Raw genomic sequence first — 15,830 nt, 5'->3', positions numbered from 1 at the left:
TTTGCATATTTTGTTTTTCGAAATTTTTCAAGAGTAACATTTGAAGAGGGCCTATTTTTTTCATAGATTTTTTTTCAAATCGATGTGACTCAAAAATGACAAGACCTACAAAAAAGTGTTGTATGGCGGACTATCGTGAAATTCCATGAAGTTTTTTAGAAAAATATCCAAAAAATACAAAATTAATTCCTACACTGAAAAATAAAGGTTTTAAAATTTAAATCGATATTACAAAAAACCCTATGTTTTTAAATCGATGATTTTTTTTTCTGAAGAAAGGTATTTCAATTACCTACATTTTCTCCAAACAATGTTGCTATGACATATTTAAGGGAAAAAAGTTTTTCTAACAACAACTTTTTTCATGTCTACATTGAGTGAATATTTTTCATCGTGTTTCGTGCCAACATGGCCATATATAGGTTCAGTAGCCTCTCATCAACCAATCAAACTTTATGGATGTTTAAAAAATTGTTGAAGAAGCAATTTTGCATAATCTAACATTTATCTAGACTACCATTTGAAAAGGGCGTATTAGGGTGGCCCACACTTAAATGAAAAACATAAAATTCGAAAAATGACAAGTCTTACCTCCTGTATCGATTGTTTTGGACTCCCAGAAGCTACGTTCAGCATTTGAGCGAAAACGGGTTAGTCTAAGGGGTGATACACAAATTATGTCACGCAAAATACGTCCTTTTTCAACGCCCCTCCCCTCCCCTCTATGTGACGCTTTTTATATGGGACCTCACCACTGTTTGTATGGGCCGTCACGTTCTGCAAAACCTCGCCCCCTCCCTTTCTAAAGCGTTACGTAATTTATGCATGGCCCCTAATGAGGCGCTCAACGAGCATGAAATTTGTATGGGGAAACTTGGCCAAATGCATGCAGAAATCTTAAGCTTTTGATTTTCGCCGCTAGGTGGCGCTGCAAGTGTTCAATTTTCAAAAATATTCACTCAATGTGGACATGAAAAAAGTTGTTGTTAGAAAAACTTTTTGACGTAGGACTACGTCTCTCTTTTCTATACCGGGTGTCATTCTAAATTTTCAGAAATCGGCCGCGTTACGTTTAAAGTGGAGATTTTGAGCGTTAATAGCTCAGCCATTTCTTGTTGAATTTTCAAAATTTTGGCACCAATCGATTGCAAATCTTTACACCAATTATGTCAAATAATAATATTTGCTGTTTTTCAATAACAAACTATTGAAAAATTGGGAAAAGTGAACCCATGTTTATTCCAGCCAATCACGATCGAGCACATTTTGGATGCTCCCGTCGGATATAAAAGCTACTGCTTCTTCGCATCTTCCCTCATTTGTCTTTGTCGTCTCGAGGTGAACGCATCGAACGAGAGCGGCCCACTTTCTTCGTTTGCGTTTTCGCTCATTATTCTTTGACGGCCGTGTTGGCTCGGCGTCGGTGGTTGTCGGCAAGGGTGCTGTTGCACATTCGCCTTCTAACCGTCTAAAGCGGCAGACGAAGGAAAGAATACGTTTCATCGATTGCTCGCCGGTGGTGGCAGAGGCAGCAAAATCCACAGAAAGATCCGCGATAGACGAATTTGCGAGTTGCGTCGCTGTCCTCGGGGCTCGGCCCTTCACCGATTGATTGGCGGCGGCGCATTGATGATAGCATCAGCATCAGGAACATCCAGGGCAACAAGCGGCGGGCCAATTTTCGACGGCGTGCAGCATTCAGCACGGAGGAATCCAACACGCATTACGTGGCATGATAAATTCATGTCATTTTTTGTCTAAAATCGTCCAATATTCAAACGATTCTTTTCAGGACCATAGAAAATTATTCATCAAGAGTTGTGAATCAGATAATTATTTCATTCCATCATCGATCGGTAAAAGTGTGGTGCAACCGAAAAGTGAAAGATTGAATGCTTGGTGGCCCCGCAAGAATGATGATGCCGGCCACTAATGGTTCCATCCGGAATTTATCAACCCTATCCGAACCATTTTTCGTGAAACATCGATAAATTATAACGTTGTTCGAATTAAAATGATCTTAACATTCCAATATTTTGGTTACTTTATTCGTTAAATGGAAATTTTCTCATTTCTCGGTTGATTAACCGTTTCAAGCGTCTGGTGCATGCGGGGCGGGTCGTGCAAATGAAATATACTGAAAAGCCAGCCGAATGGGAGGAGCTTCATCTGCTAATCTAGGGGCATAAAAGCTGCTCCCTCTGATTTCTTTCGTCATTTTCGTTGGATTAGTCAAGCAGGGTGGATGTCACCTCCACACCTGAGCAGTACCCAGCGGCGACTCTCAGCTATCGTGCTGATAGCGTCATGAATCTTATCCACGGCAGAAAGCGGCCTACCAATTTTCGGTGGCATCCTGCAGGAATAGCACGGAGAAAACCAACATGCATTGCGTGGCAAGGCGGTTTCATGCCATTTTCTTCCTAAAACCGTTACTTTATCCAACGGTCCTTATCAGGATCACCAAAAAATAATTCTTCAAGAGTTGTAAATCAGATAATTTTACTCCATCAATCGAGAAAAGTGTGGTTCACCCGAAAAATGAATGATTGAATTCCGGCCACTAATGGTTCCACCCAGAATTCAGCAACGCATTACCCTATCAGAACTATTTTCCGTAAAACATTGTTTAACTCTAACAATTTTCGAATTAAAATGATCTAAATCTTCCAATATTTTGTTTACTTTAACGCTTAGTGAAAAAAATTTCTCATTTCTGTGTTGATTAATCATTTGAATCGTCTGAAGCATGCGGGGCGGGCCATGCAAATGAAATATTCTGGAAAGCCAGCCGAATGGGAGGAGCTGCATCTGCTAATCTAGGGGTATAAAAGCTGTTCCCTCTGATTTCTTTCTGGATTCCGCCAGACTGAAAAAATGTCGAATGTCGGGATAAAGTCGGGTCAATTTTTATCGAATGTTGGGCCACTGTTGGACCAACATCGATCAACTATTGGGTCTATGTTGGGTTTGGTGGCCAAAATCAAAATAGGTGAATGATAGGTTGATGTCGGGTTTGACGTCATCAACTATGGTAAAAGCTTTAAACCTACAACACCACAAATTTATGCTTCCTAGCTGGGGCTCAATTGAATGATGTGCCTTGACTGAGGCTGGAGCTGAAAATTAGTAAAAGCTCGAGGTCAGTCTTACCCAACCAATCCCAATCAAGCATAGTTCTGTCAGGCGACACGACGAAACTTATATCGTCGGTTTCCTGCAATAGGGGCACAACTCAAAAAATGTGAATTTTCAGAATGAGCGTTTGAAAATTGGCAATCTTGAAGCACATCCTACAAGTTCACTTATTTCTCTCATTATTAGACAAAAGTATACGAATTTTGATTGTTGTATCATGGAAAGGGACTGAAGGACTATCTCTTTCATGAATTTTAGATTACTATTTTTCATCGACTATTGAAAAAGTTGACTGATTTTGAGTTGTGCCTTTATTGCGGAAAATTGGTAAAAATGCAAAAATCTCGCGTTTCTCATCGAATTTCGGAACGGGTCTTTGTCAGATGCAAGTTTGCATGGTTTTTCATCATTTGCCATCAAAATCTCAAAAATGACAAATTTTGAGTTGTGCCCCTATTGCAGGAAACCGACGATATAAGAGGTGCACACACTCAGTTCGATCATTTCGGATCATTTCGGAACAAGTCCCTCTCCAAAACCTCTGCCATGGCGTTGCTCGATGTTGAAGAGGCATTCGACAACGTCTGGCATGATGGCCTGGTGTACAAGCTGCACCAGTACAATCTTCCCAACTACTTGGTGAAAATCATCAGCAATTATCTCTCTGACAGGACATTCAGAGTCTCTACCAATGGAGCAATATCCCGTCCACAAAACATCCCCGCCGGAGTTCCACAGGGAAGTATATTAGGTCCACTCTTGTACAACCTGTTCACCTAGGATATTCCACCGCTGCCAGAGAATGGTTCGCTGTCGTTGTTCGCCGATGATACGTCAGTCGTCCATAGTGGTAGGTTTATTAGGGCGCTCACCTCCAGACTCCAAAGAAGCCTGAATGTCCTGTCAGACTATTTGACCAGTTGGAAGATCTGTATCAACGCGGCGAAGACCCAGGTCATCCTTTTCCCTCATTCCAAATCCCCCCGACTTGTTCCGGCTGAGGATTGTAAAATCACCCTAAATGGATCAACGGTGGAATGGTCTAGTGAGGCCGATTACCTGGGCTTGACCCTGGACAGCAAGCTACTCTTCAGACAGCAAGTTGATAAAACTATCACCAAGTGCAACATACTGCTTAAGTTGCTATACCCTTTGATCAAACGCAAGTCAACGCTGTCCCTGAAGAACAAGCTTGCTGTCTACAAGCAAATCATCCTCCCCGTCATAGAGTACGGAGTACCAATCTGGGAGAGTTGCGCCCAAACTCATCATCTGAAGCTCCAGCGAGTTCAGAACAAATTTCTAAGGATGATTGTCAACAGTCCTCCTAGAATGCGAACATCAGAGGTCCACCGTCTGGCCGGAATCAAAACCCTAGATGAAAGGTTTGGTGAGTCTGTCACTAGGTACAAGGCGAGTTGCTGCCGTTCAGACCAACAGGTCATCCGGGACATTGTTCCCCACAATTAGGTTATCAAATTTTGTAAATAGTAGTTTGTAAATAAGTAGTTAGGTTATCAAATTGTTGTTCACCTTTTTTGAATACCAGAGCTCTTAGAGAGCCGAACTGTAAATTAGAATAACCAATTGAAGTAATTACCAATCACCCAGACTATAAAAATCAAAATCCCAAAGATGTAGAGCCACTAAGGCTATATCACTTGACATGTATATAGAAAATAATGTAAAACCATGAATGAGCCAAATAAAATGAATTTTAACTAACTAACAGTTCGATCATTTCATCGGCACACACAGCAGCGGACGGACAGCGCCGAGCGGCAGCAAGATCCCAAAAAAGATCCGCTTCAACGGATGAGCAAGCGGGTGGCACCGCCCTCTGTCCAATGAAGCCTCAATTCTTTTCGGATCCATCGGCGGTGGAGGTAACAGCGGAAGCAACATCCAAAGAAAAACCCGCTTCGGCAAACGAAAATTCGATTGGCGTCGCTTTTCGTTTGCCGGGGCCTCGATTCTTTCATGGATTGTCGGTGGCAGCAGCAGCAAGATCCCAAAAAAGATCCGCTTCAACGGATGAGCAAGCGGGTGGCACCGCCCTCTGTCCAATGAAGCCTCGATTCTTTTCGGATCAATCGGTGGTGGCGGCATGGGTGGCAATGAATTATACCAAAATGGTCCTTTTAAGGGCCCCAAAGCTTCCGAAAGAGTTATTTGGAGCATTATCCAATTATTTCTAAAAATTCAAATAATTCTAATTTTTTTTTAGTTTAGTTTATCGATAAAGTTTAATTTTTATACTAAATATACACCGCTGTATATTTAGTATTTGGAATTCCAAATTTACTGTCAATGTCATTCCAATCGAGTAGGATACCTGTCAAATGCGCATTGCTCGGCAGCATCATCGTCATGATACGGGAATCATCATCACCAGCAACAATCGCCAGATTTCGAGTCTTTAGCATATAGTGATTTTACTCTGGCCGTTATTTTTGCTGAATAGGTACACGTTTACTTCATCTGTGAGCCCCAAATTCTTTATTATGCGTTAAAAATTAGTCCTACGTCAACATTGCGGTTATGTCTCAGACATTACACACTCCTAGTTTTTCCCTTAAATATGTCACAGCAACATTGTTTGGAGAAAATGTAGGTAATTGAAATACCTTTCTCCAGAAAAAAAATCATCGATTTAAAAACATAGGGTTTTTTTGTAATATCGATTTAAATTTTAAAAACCTTTATTTTTCAGTGTAGGAATTAATCTGGTATTTTTTAGATATTTTTCTGAAAAACTTCATGGAATTTTACGATAGTCCGCCATACAACACTTTTTTGTAGGTCTTGTCATTTTTGAGTTACATCGATTTGAAAAAAATCTATGAAAAAAATAGGCCCTCTTCAAATGTTACTGTTGAAAAATTTTGTAAAACAAAATATGCAAAGTTGCTTAGAGAGACCTATTGTTTATTCCCACAAAGTTTCGTTCGATTCTGAGAGGGTGCTGCCAGCCCCATAGAAGGGTTGGCGCGAAATTTGTCGAAAGCTTAAAATTTCATTGCATTCGGTTCATTAAATGCGGAGATAAAACATTCCAACATGAGCCGGGGCCCGCAGCGTAGTTGCTATACGTTCATTTTGTAAGTGGATGATCATGGGTTCGATCCCAGCCTCGGCACTTGCTATTTTTCGTCAGTTGCTCTTCCCCCCCCAGAGCGCCTGGCACCTGACCATCTTCAGAGCATATGCTCCAACGGACTCGGAATCCTAATGGCTAACAGCCACTCATAATGGACCCCCAATCGGACTGGAAAAGGAACAAGAGCCACACATCAATGTAACATCCTCGTGCTCATCATCCTACCATGGACAGGGAAAAAAAGTGACAGCAGCGCAAAGGCAATTCGATATTCAGGGGATACTCAAAATAACTGGGACAGGTAAAATTTTCACTTTTCAAAAAATGTTCAACTAGCTGTAACTTTTCGAAAAAGGCATCAATTTTTTTCAAATTCTTACTGTAAGTTTATCAACTAGTTGTGCATCAGTGGTCAAAATTTGGAAAAGATCGGGCCATTCCACACGACGATATAAAGGTTCTAGAAAAAGGTATATCTATTCAACAGCCAACTTTGAGCTGTTATATCTCCGGATTCAATAAACCGAATGCAATGGAAATTTGATCATTTATGACTTATATAAGGAGTTATTAAAAACTTTTGACTAAACTTAAAATTCTTCACACGAAAGAAAATTATAATGATTAGATTATTGTTCTAATATAACACCAATTTATCCAAAACATCATCCTCGTTTCAAAATTCGAGGTAGTAATTATAGTTCATTTAAATTCACTCTAATTGACTTGAATATATTTATGTTTCAAAGGAAAGCAACCAAATAGCCGGCAGTAATTGAAAAAGTAATGGGATGCATATGAAAAATGGATAAATTTGCTAAAAAAACATACAATAAATGAAATCGCTAAAACTTTTTTTCTTATTAATAATTTTCAATTAAGTCCGTTTTCCAAAGTTCATCATATTAGTCATAAATGATCAAAATTTCATTGCATTCGGTTCATTGAATCCGGAGATATAACAGCTCAAAGTTGGCTATCGGTTAATTATCCCTTTTTCTAGTATCTTCATAACTTCGTGTAGAATGGCCCGATCTTTTCCAAATTTGAACCACTGATACACAACTAGTTGATGAACTTACAAAATTTGAGAATATTAGATGCCCTTTTCGATAAGTTACAGCGAGTTGAACATTTTTTGAAAAGTGAAATTTTTACCTATCCCAGTTATTTTGAGTATCCCCTGTAGTAGAATAAGAATTGAACACATTTAGGCGCTGTACAAAGAGTAAGTACCAATTGGAATAGCTCACGCAGTGCCCTAGTGGACAAGAGAGGTGTAAATTAGGTTAAGTGATTGAAGAATAATAAAAAAAGCAGTTCAAAATTGACCATTAGATAACTATGCCTTTACCGTCTACCCCCGTTGGTTTTACCTCATCCAATCTGAACACTTTTTAATTGGACCCCTTCTAATCTGCAAATCGTTCAAACTAGAAACGGTTCAAACGTCAGTCTGCTCATGGAACGGAGTGAAACGGAACGCAGAATCAAAACAAAACAACAAAAAGGGTTACCATCTGTGTGTTTTTCGATGTCCACAGGGTTACTAGTAGTTCAAATTAAAAAATGAACCCCCTTGGTTTGCATGAAGTGTCGTTCAAACCAACGGGGGTAGACGGTACTAGAATCTTTCTAGCTTCATGTGATACCTACTCCTATATTTGAACCATTGAAAGACAATTAAGTGATTATCTTACAGAGAAAATTTGAGAATTTTTGATCTACTTTTCGAAAAGTTACAGCTAGTTGACCATTTATGAAAATGGAAATTTTGCCTGTCTCGACCATATGGCTATTCCCTGTAAGTGTGTATGACTCGAGTCATGTTTACAGGGATCAGAGTCATGTTTTCTTCAGTCAGCGCTATGGTTTCATGACTTATTGCCATGACTAGGCGTCATGACATTTCATTTCGGAAAACGAGAATAGCTTTGCACAACGCCTTTTGCAGCTTCTTTTCTGAAGAAGGACTTCTCAAGTGATCTCAATCTGTTGAATAGAACACACAACAATGTCTTGTACATCAAACTAAGAAGGATAATCCCTCTGTAATTGTCACGCTTTAGTATGTGCCCTTTCTTATAGATTCGGCATATAAGACCACGCCTCCGGATAATTGGCAATTCTTCATCATCCCATATCTTTCTAATAATCTTTTAGGCTGATTGATGCAGCTGCTTGCTTCCGCGCTTAAAAAATACAATACGTGTTAGTGGTATTGCTGGATCATTATCAACAATGGCAATCATGTTCCTGGATTCGCTTTCATTGGGGCCTGCCCATAAACTACGTAGGCTCTTAGAGGGAGGGGGATTTGTTAAATGGCCTAAGTCTACGGTGGATACAAATTTGATAATTTTGTATGAACGAAATTCTACGGGGCGAGGGGGTTCTAGATTGCCAAAATTGTGTCTACGTAGTTTATGGACAGCACCTTATAACCATTTAACTAGTCGTCGATACGTTATTTTAATTTGATTAGCACTATAGTTAAGCATGTCAGCAAATTTTCTTCACGCGCAGACACTGACACAGCCTTGTGCTGGACATCGTTGACAGTTGCATAAATCCTCAGCATATCGTTCCGAACCATATTTTCTTGTGCTTTAGCAATCACATTCTCTCCGTGCTCACTTCTGCTCTTGATACTTTGAACTACTCTCTCTGTTGAATCGTTAATCATTGTAGGCATAGTGCCTTATGAACACTTCCACAGTTTTCTGTGCCAATAACGATTTTGTATACCAGGTACGATAATAATTTATGCCCAGGGAAGCCGAAGAATTGATTGATTGATTTATCTTTATTTGAGAGACTCGCCGTAGAAACTTTCACTAGGAAAAGTTCATGGACTGTTCAAGAGTCATGACTACTCTGAACAAACGTACGTATACCGGTGTTTATTACTAGTGTGTTTAATTTTCCCAATAATCGTCTTTTGATGTTAATCGGAAGAAGATGCTTCTGGTTAAGGACAAATACAAGTAAAACGAACAATGGCTGTCACAAGCACGGATCTAGTCATCGAAACAACTGTCTGAGCTGGAATTTCTACTCATCACTAGTTCACTCGTTGTTAACATTTAGTAGCATTTGAAGCTCCGTTTTTTTCCGCAATAACGAGATCCGTGCTCTTTTTTGAAACAGCGGTCAAAAATGCACCCGGACACCATCACCATTTCACTTCCTTTAACAAGTGAATCTGATCAACCTAAAACTCGGCCCTCGTCGCGTGGTACTCTAAGCCGCAACTTTCGATACATACACCCCATACCTACTTGCTCATCTTACTGCAATTCTAGATCACAAACTGTATATCTTTCTCATTCCAAGTCCCTCTGTTTTAGGAATTCAATATGACTTCGTTTAATCTAATTGCATTCCAATGAACGGTAAATTTATAGCCTAAGGTCCCCACACTCTTTTCGGTTCAAGCATAAGGCAAATATGTACATCATGATACGAGTATAAACAACAATAAATTCTACTAACTCTGCAAATTAAATGCATCCATTTTACTTGGTAGGTATGTGTCTAACATGCATAATTGATTTCAACGATGCATCCCTCCCTCACCAGAAAACAATTTAGAAATACCTGAAGTCATTATGGAACACTTGAATCCTTACTCATACATTCAATAATAGGCAGCCAATTAAAGTGCGTGCCCACAAACAGTCGAATATGCTAGTTTGATGGGGGGAAACGCAGCCATGAGCATCACCTCCGCCATAGTATTCAATCTCCACGGCACTCAAGAATAATTGCCTTTTCTGTGAATGCAGAGCCCCAATCCAACTCAAATTGCCGCCCCATTTTAAGAATTGGCATGGCAATTCAGTTTATTTCGATTCCATCCCGGAAGGGTATTTGAAATATAAAGAGCAACAGGCATTCTTCAACGTTTTAAAAAATCTGGCAATTCAGACTGGAATAATTAGTTCAAATTTCCTTCTCCGCCTCGTGTGTCCATTTGCAGGTTTCCTTTTTAGAACCATTGAACCTACAACAACCCTTGTCAGCAGTTCCGACCAACAGTTTGGGAACGGTAACAGTCGGTATCGGCACTGGCGTGGGCATTTTGGGCACCGGTACACTCCAGCATCAACCGCAATTACCACCCTCGTCCAATCTTCCACCATCATCAATTGGGACGGGTGCTGCTGAAATCGCCGCAAATGCAGTAGCAATTAAAACGGTCGAAGAGATATTCGATACCAAACGTAGTTACAAACGTAGCACAGGGCGATCCAAGCAGCGGCAACCAAGGAGACCGAACAGCACATGTGAGGTGAAGTACATCAACGAGAATTTCAGTTCTGGTATGGTAGATTGGCTTCTGTGGAAGATACAAATTTAACTATTTTTTACAGTTTCAGGATCATCTGCCCCTATAACATCCGAAGAGGAGGATAACGACGAAGAAGAAGACGAATTGAACAAAGTTCCTGAACTCAACTCACCAGATAGTATTTCCGAAGACTTGGTAAACCCACTTCCGCCACGCCAAAGTCCCATCAAGACAACCGGTCCAGACACAGCGAAACGAAATCCGTCTCCCTATTATTATTCGGACTTGCTAAAGAATAAATCCCAACAAGAGCAACAACAAACTGGACAACCAGAGTCAATTGAAACCAAAAGAGCCAACAGTAGAGCTTCATCAACGGGAGCGCGCCAACGGGAAGCAGGTCCAAGATACAGGAAAAGTAGTAGTTTAGATACCCCTGGAGCAGAGAAAGAGGTCTGTCTCCCGAAACGCTATTCAATAACCGAGGAAGGAGTGCGGATCATCCGCTGTGACTCACCTTCCACCACCACCTCGGACGATTCGGATTGTTCTGAATGTCGAAAAAGAAGAGATTGGCATGCGCAAGCATTGGCCATAGTGCGTACAAACTGTAACCTCCCACCGTCGGTAGATCCTTCAATGCCACCACATCGAATGCTAGGTCCAGCATCAGTCTGTGCCTGTGCCACACCCGCGTTCGGCGAGGACAACGATGAGCTCTTCCGACCCCGTAGCATATTCTACGTCCACCAGCCGGGTGCCCAGGACTGCGCCGATTGTACTCTGAGCGACAACTCCGCGATCGTTAATGAAGATATGACGAGCGTACGGACAAGGCAAATCTACGAGACGGCATTTGATTCAAAGATCACTCGATCGGACGACGATTTGGACGAGGTAGATCGAGTAACCAACCAATCGGTACTCCTGCAGTTGAACAAGAGTAACAACAGCAGCACCAGCAATATGGTATCCAGCCAGAACAAGGAGAACCGCGACCGGAGCAAACGCAGCGATACCAAACGGTCAAAGAGTTCTCTAAAAGCGCCTTCTTCGACACAAATACAAATAACTGCAGACGTAGAAAATTCTGCAGATGCAAACCTTTCCCAAGATCTGGAAAAACTGCAGCTCGACAAACAACTAGACAATATTACCAACGCAAACTCGACGTCTTCCTCTCAACTTCCACTGCGTGGATACACGCCTTCGCCCCCTTCTACCGCTCCGCTTCCTATGAAGTTCCCTGGCAAACATGAACGCTTCTTTATCAACAGCATAAAAAGTGCACCGAATCTTCCTTCTTCCAATGCAGCGCAACACCCGCGATTGAAAGACCTTCGCCTGGACATTCAGGCGATACGAAACAGTGAAGTTCCTCCTTCCGGCAGTTGTGATGGTAGTATTAATGATTCCTCCTACAATAGTCCTAAGAATGGCGAAAGGCCTCGATCTACGATGTGTCTCGAACCGGAACGGGTTCTTGAGCTGAAGCGCAGTCATCGAAGTCACAAGCAACGGGGAAGGAACTTTTCTTCGACCGAGAGTATGGCCACCTCTAGCAGCGGTGGCAGCATGGAATCTCTCAAGTCCAGTACGAGCGAGGGAAACCGAAGCACTTCCAGTTCAGACTCGCGTCACTCGTCGTCCCTCAGTTCACACAGCTCCGATTCGGGGCCATCAGTTGCCTTCCCGCTACGAGCCCCCGTGGTCGTCCACAACAAGCTCAATATTCTTAGTCCCATTTCGGATAAATCTTCGCAGGAACCCGGCTCGGAGACATCGGACATCAATAGGAACAATTCGCAGAAACAGTCTCCGGACGAAACGACGGTCATTGCCGGGGCAATATCGAAGAAAGACAATGAAGAAAACGAGGCTGTGAAATTGGTGGTACCAAAAGTGAGGCGATCGGCACCCAACAAGGCTTTGCTGTTGATAACAGGTAAGATGGTGGGGGCACATCTGGGTAGTTATGAATTTTAATTTTTTCGGCGATTGCCCAATATTGCACCATAGTACACAGCTAAGCATAGAGGCCTTCCCTGGAACTCAACTGGATTTAAGGGAGACTAGCTCCTTGCCTCACCAATTACCATTCAATGAAAATCAAAAAAACACCTTTCACATGATCAACTATTACAGGTCCCGAAATACAAGGATCGGACAGCGGTATTTCGCTTCACTCGCGAGAGGACGTCAAATCTCGAACCAACTTTCTCAACTTGGGTATCCAGCGAGCCTCCCTGGGGCTGGAAAAGACGGACCACGGAAAGCCGGCTTTGACCCAAGACTTCAGCGATCTTCCATTCGATATGCCAAAACTGAGGCGACGGCGAGCTCATATGCAACAGGTACCACCAGTTTTCCAGATCTCATTTCGATTAATTTATGAAAACGAATCTTCCATTTTAGGAGCCCTGCACATCCGGAAGCGTAACCTCAATGGACGTTGGCGACCTTCCCTTCGATATGCCAAAGCTTCGGCGGCGGTTGCGGCTGTCCCAGAACCCGAATCAAATAGCCATTCCCTCCACATCCGGCATTCTACTGCAAACCAGCACCGAATCCAGCGGTCTCTCGCAAGCATCTTCGAGCCTTTCGATGCGGGATTCCGATAACAAAGCGGCAATCGCTGGAGGTACGTACCAATAATGCACCGACACAACCCGGTTGTTCGGTCGTCAGTGTGGATCATTAAAATTTTACGGCCGTATCACGTTGCGGTTTTTGTTAACATTTCAATCAGAAGTAACCGAGCGACGAGAAAAGGGGTTGCATGTGTTCACCAGGGAAACACATCCCGCTTTTAATAATTAATTTCCCACTCGGTTCACTGCCTCTGCTGATAAACAACACGAACGAATCTTGTGCCGAACTGTGATTGAGTCGTGTAACACACACGCTAATGGATGTTCTAATGGTCATCCAGCCGAACCCTTCCAAACGATGAATCAGCCGACCAACAACGGAGGCCCGGTGGGAAGATTCGATCTAATGGTCATTTCATCTGTATCAGGTGGTATGATTTATATGCGTAAAATGTTGATGAATTATGTATCGAACAGTATCAGTTAGCACATCTGATGATCCTCTGGTTGATTCCCCGAATGCGGGGAAAATGTGCATTACGCATTCAGAGGAGGAATTAATCTCTTTGCTTTTTCTAAAACCGACCGACGACGGCAGCAACGATACAATGAGTCGTGTGCTACGTGAGTGAGGACTCACCCCTCGTCTGCACCGCGAGCGAAAGACAATGGTGCAAACAACAAAAGGGGATGACTTCGGGTTCGTTGGTCATGTGGTCGCTGGTTGGATGACGAGAGGTGAACTTTGGGAATGAGTCGTCACATGAGTGCTCGTTGCCTGTCTGCCGCCAACCGGTCACAACACACCACACTTCTTGAACGTTGTGTTGAGCAAGGATGATTGGTGTGAGAGCCGGAACCACATGCAGTCATCAATGGTAGAAATTTGTGTTTGGGCAACATTTGCGTGACGTTTTGGTTTGCCGCAGTCATGAGGGAACTCATTGGTGGAAGCTGTAGAGAATTGAGATGTATTGAATATCAATTCAGATGGAAGTACTGTGCAGCGGGGTAACATCATTGGCGTAAATACGGGGGGTCTAGGGAGGGCTTAGACCTTAGAATCCGAATAGCCCCTCCCCCTAGAAAATCTTCAAATTATACTGCGAAGCCTCCCTGGATATTGAAATTGGCTCTTAAGCCCCCCCCCCCCCCCCCTAGGCATTTCACCTAGTGACGCCAATGATGGTGAATTTGAACTCTTGGAGTGCAGTTGAAGCATCCATCAACGACGTACCTGAGATCACCGTTGGATCCGTTGGAAGGAGTCGACCGAACGAATTGTTCAACGAGAAGTGCAGAAAGGATTTGGCGGGATAGATCGTAGCGCGGGCGGTAATGCTGCAGAAAAGAATCCGGCAAAACACGGAAAGATATATGCAGAAGTGAAAACAGAAACCCATCTCTTTTGGAAAATTCAATGTTATCTGGAACTGGAATATGTTCTGCCGTTCTCAAGGAACGTGGAAGCTCCGCCAGCAGTTCAACACATCTCGTAACGGCTTCGTATCGCAAGCTGAAATATATAGGAATAAAGAGTGAAGCATCTTGAGAGACGGAGCATCTTGAACCTGGGGTGGATAACACGGAGACCAAAGCAGCGTAGGAAACGACCCCATCAAAGAAGCAGAGCATGAACATAAACCAACTCCCATGCTAGAGAAAGTAAAGCATGTCTCATAGCAAATGTACAAAGCAATCAATTTTGAAGCTATTGCAGCTGAATCCATCAATATGGGTCCTGAATTATTGGACATCCTGGAACATGAGCCTGGGTACGTGATAAAATGTCATGAAGGAAAACCTAACGAACCCTTTGCATTGAAAGAAGACTCGCCTGCTGTCCAACAATAATCAATTATCATAGGCCTTAACAACTGTAAGCTATGAATCCGAGCATCTATACCTCCTCTCTCTCCTCTTCTTGGCGTAACGTCCTCACTGGGACAAAGCCTGCTTCTCAGCTTTGTGTTCAATGAGCACTTCCACAGTTTTTAACTGAGAGCTTCCTCTGCCAATGACCATTTTGCATGTGTATATCGTGTGGCAGGCACGAAGATACTCTATGCCCAAGGAAGTCAAGGAAATTTCCTTTACGAAAAGATCCTGGACCGACCGGGAATCGAACCCGTCACCCTCAGCATGGTCATGCTGAATACCCGTGCGTTTACCGCCTCGGCTATAAGAGCATCTATACTATAACGTTTGAATACCGGCTAGCAGGAGTAAGGCACTACATCATTAGAAATGTCTAGAACATCACCGAAAAAGCAAGAGCCACTGGAAAGGCGCACGGAAAGTATGTATACTAATAGCAGAGTGTTTTACGTACAATTCAGTGTTTGGACGAAAAAGTGATAAGTGAACCACTCCGCAGTTTTTCTTCCCTTCTGTTGGTTCTGTTTCAACTACCAAGCGGTGTATGTTCTCTCGTCGAGTCGCATGGTTCACGAAGGAACACAAAGAAGATACTCCGATATAGACAAGCTGCGGCGATGAGCGGGCATCGCTAAGTGTAACACTTACCGATGATCTCTCATCGTTGGCTTAGAACAACTGTGAATAATCGTTATTTTTGTCAGTATTTAGCGTTTTCGTTTTAAAAACTTGAATTACTATTTTATTCAACTGTATTCATGACGTTGCAGGTTATGAAATCACGATTAAAAATAATTATGACAATAAAATTTTTTTCCGAATGCTTTCA

The 15,830-nt window shown here is 42.4% G+C and overlaps 1 protein-coding gene across 2 annotated transcripts in view; it reads left to right on the top strand.

The window, feature by feature from the left end:
* Window positions 1-13,205, top strand: part of LOC109405861 (uncharacterized) — a 606,986-nt gene extending 593,781 nt beyond the window's left edge. For both annotated transcript variants that reach the window (XM_062859488.1, XM_062859489.1), the window contains 4 exons: window positions 10,221-10,563; window positions 10,615-12,477; window positions 12,678-12,886; window positions 12,948-13,205. In XM_062859488.1, coding sequence (XP_062715472.1) covers window positions 10,221-10,563; window positions 10,615-12,477; window positions 12,678-12,886; window positions 12,948-13,187 — 2,655 coding nt within the window. In that variant the 3' untranslated portion in view covers window positions 13,188-13,205. The remainder of the gene's footprint in view (window positions 1-10,220; window positions 10,564-10,614; window positions 12,478-12,677; window positions 12,887-12,947) is intronic.
* Window positions 13,206-15,830: the final 2,625 nt, after the last annotated feature.

Source organism: Aedes albopictus, chromosome 3 (assembly GCF_035046485.1).
Source record: "Aedes albopictus strain Foshan chromosome 3, AalbF5, whole genome shotgun sequence".
Classification (NCBI taxonomy): domain Eukaryota; kingdom Metazoa; phylum Arthropoda; class Insecta; order Diptera; family Culicidae; genus Aedes; species Aedes albopictus.
The sequence above is the reverse complement of the archived record's forward strand: the minus strand, read 5'-3'. Positions and strand labels throughout refer to the sequence as shown.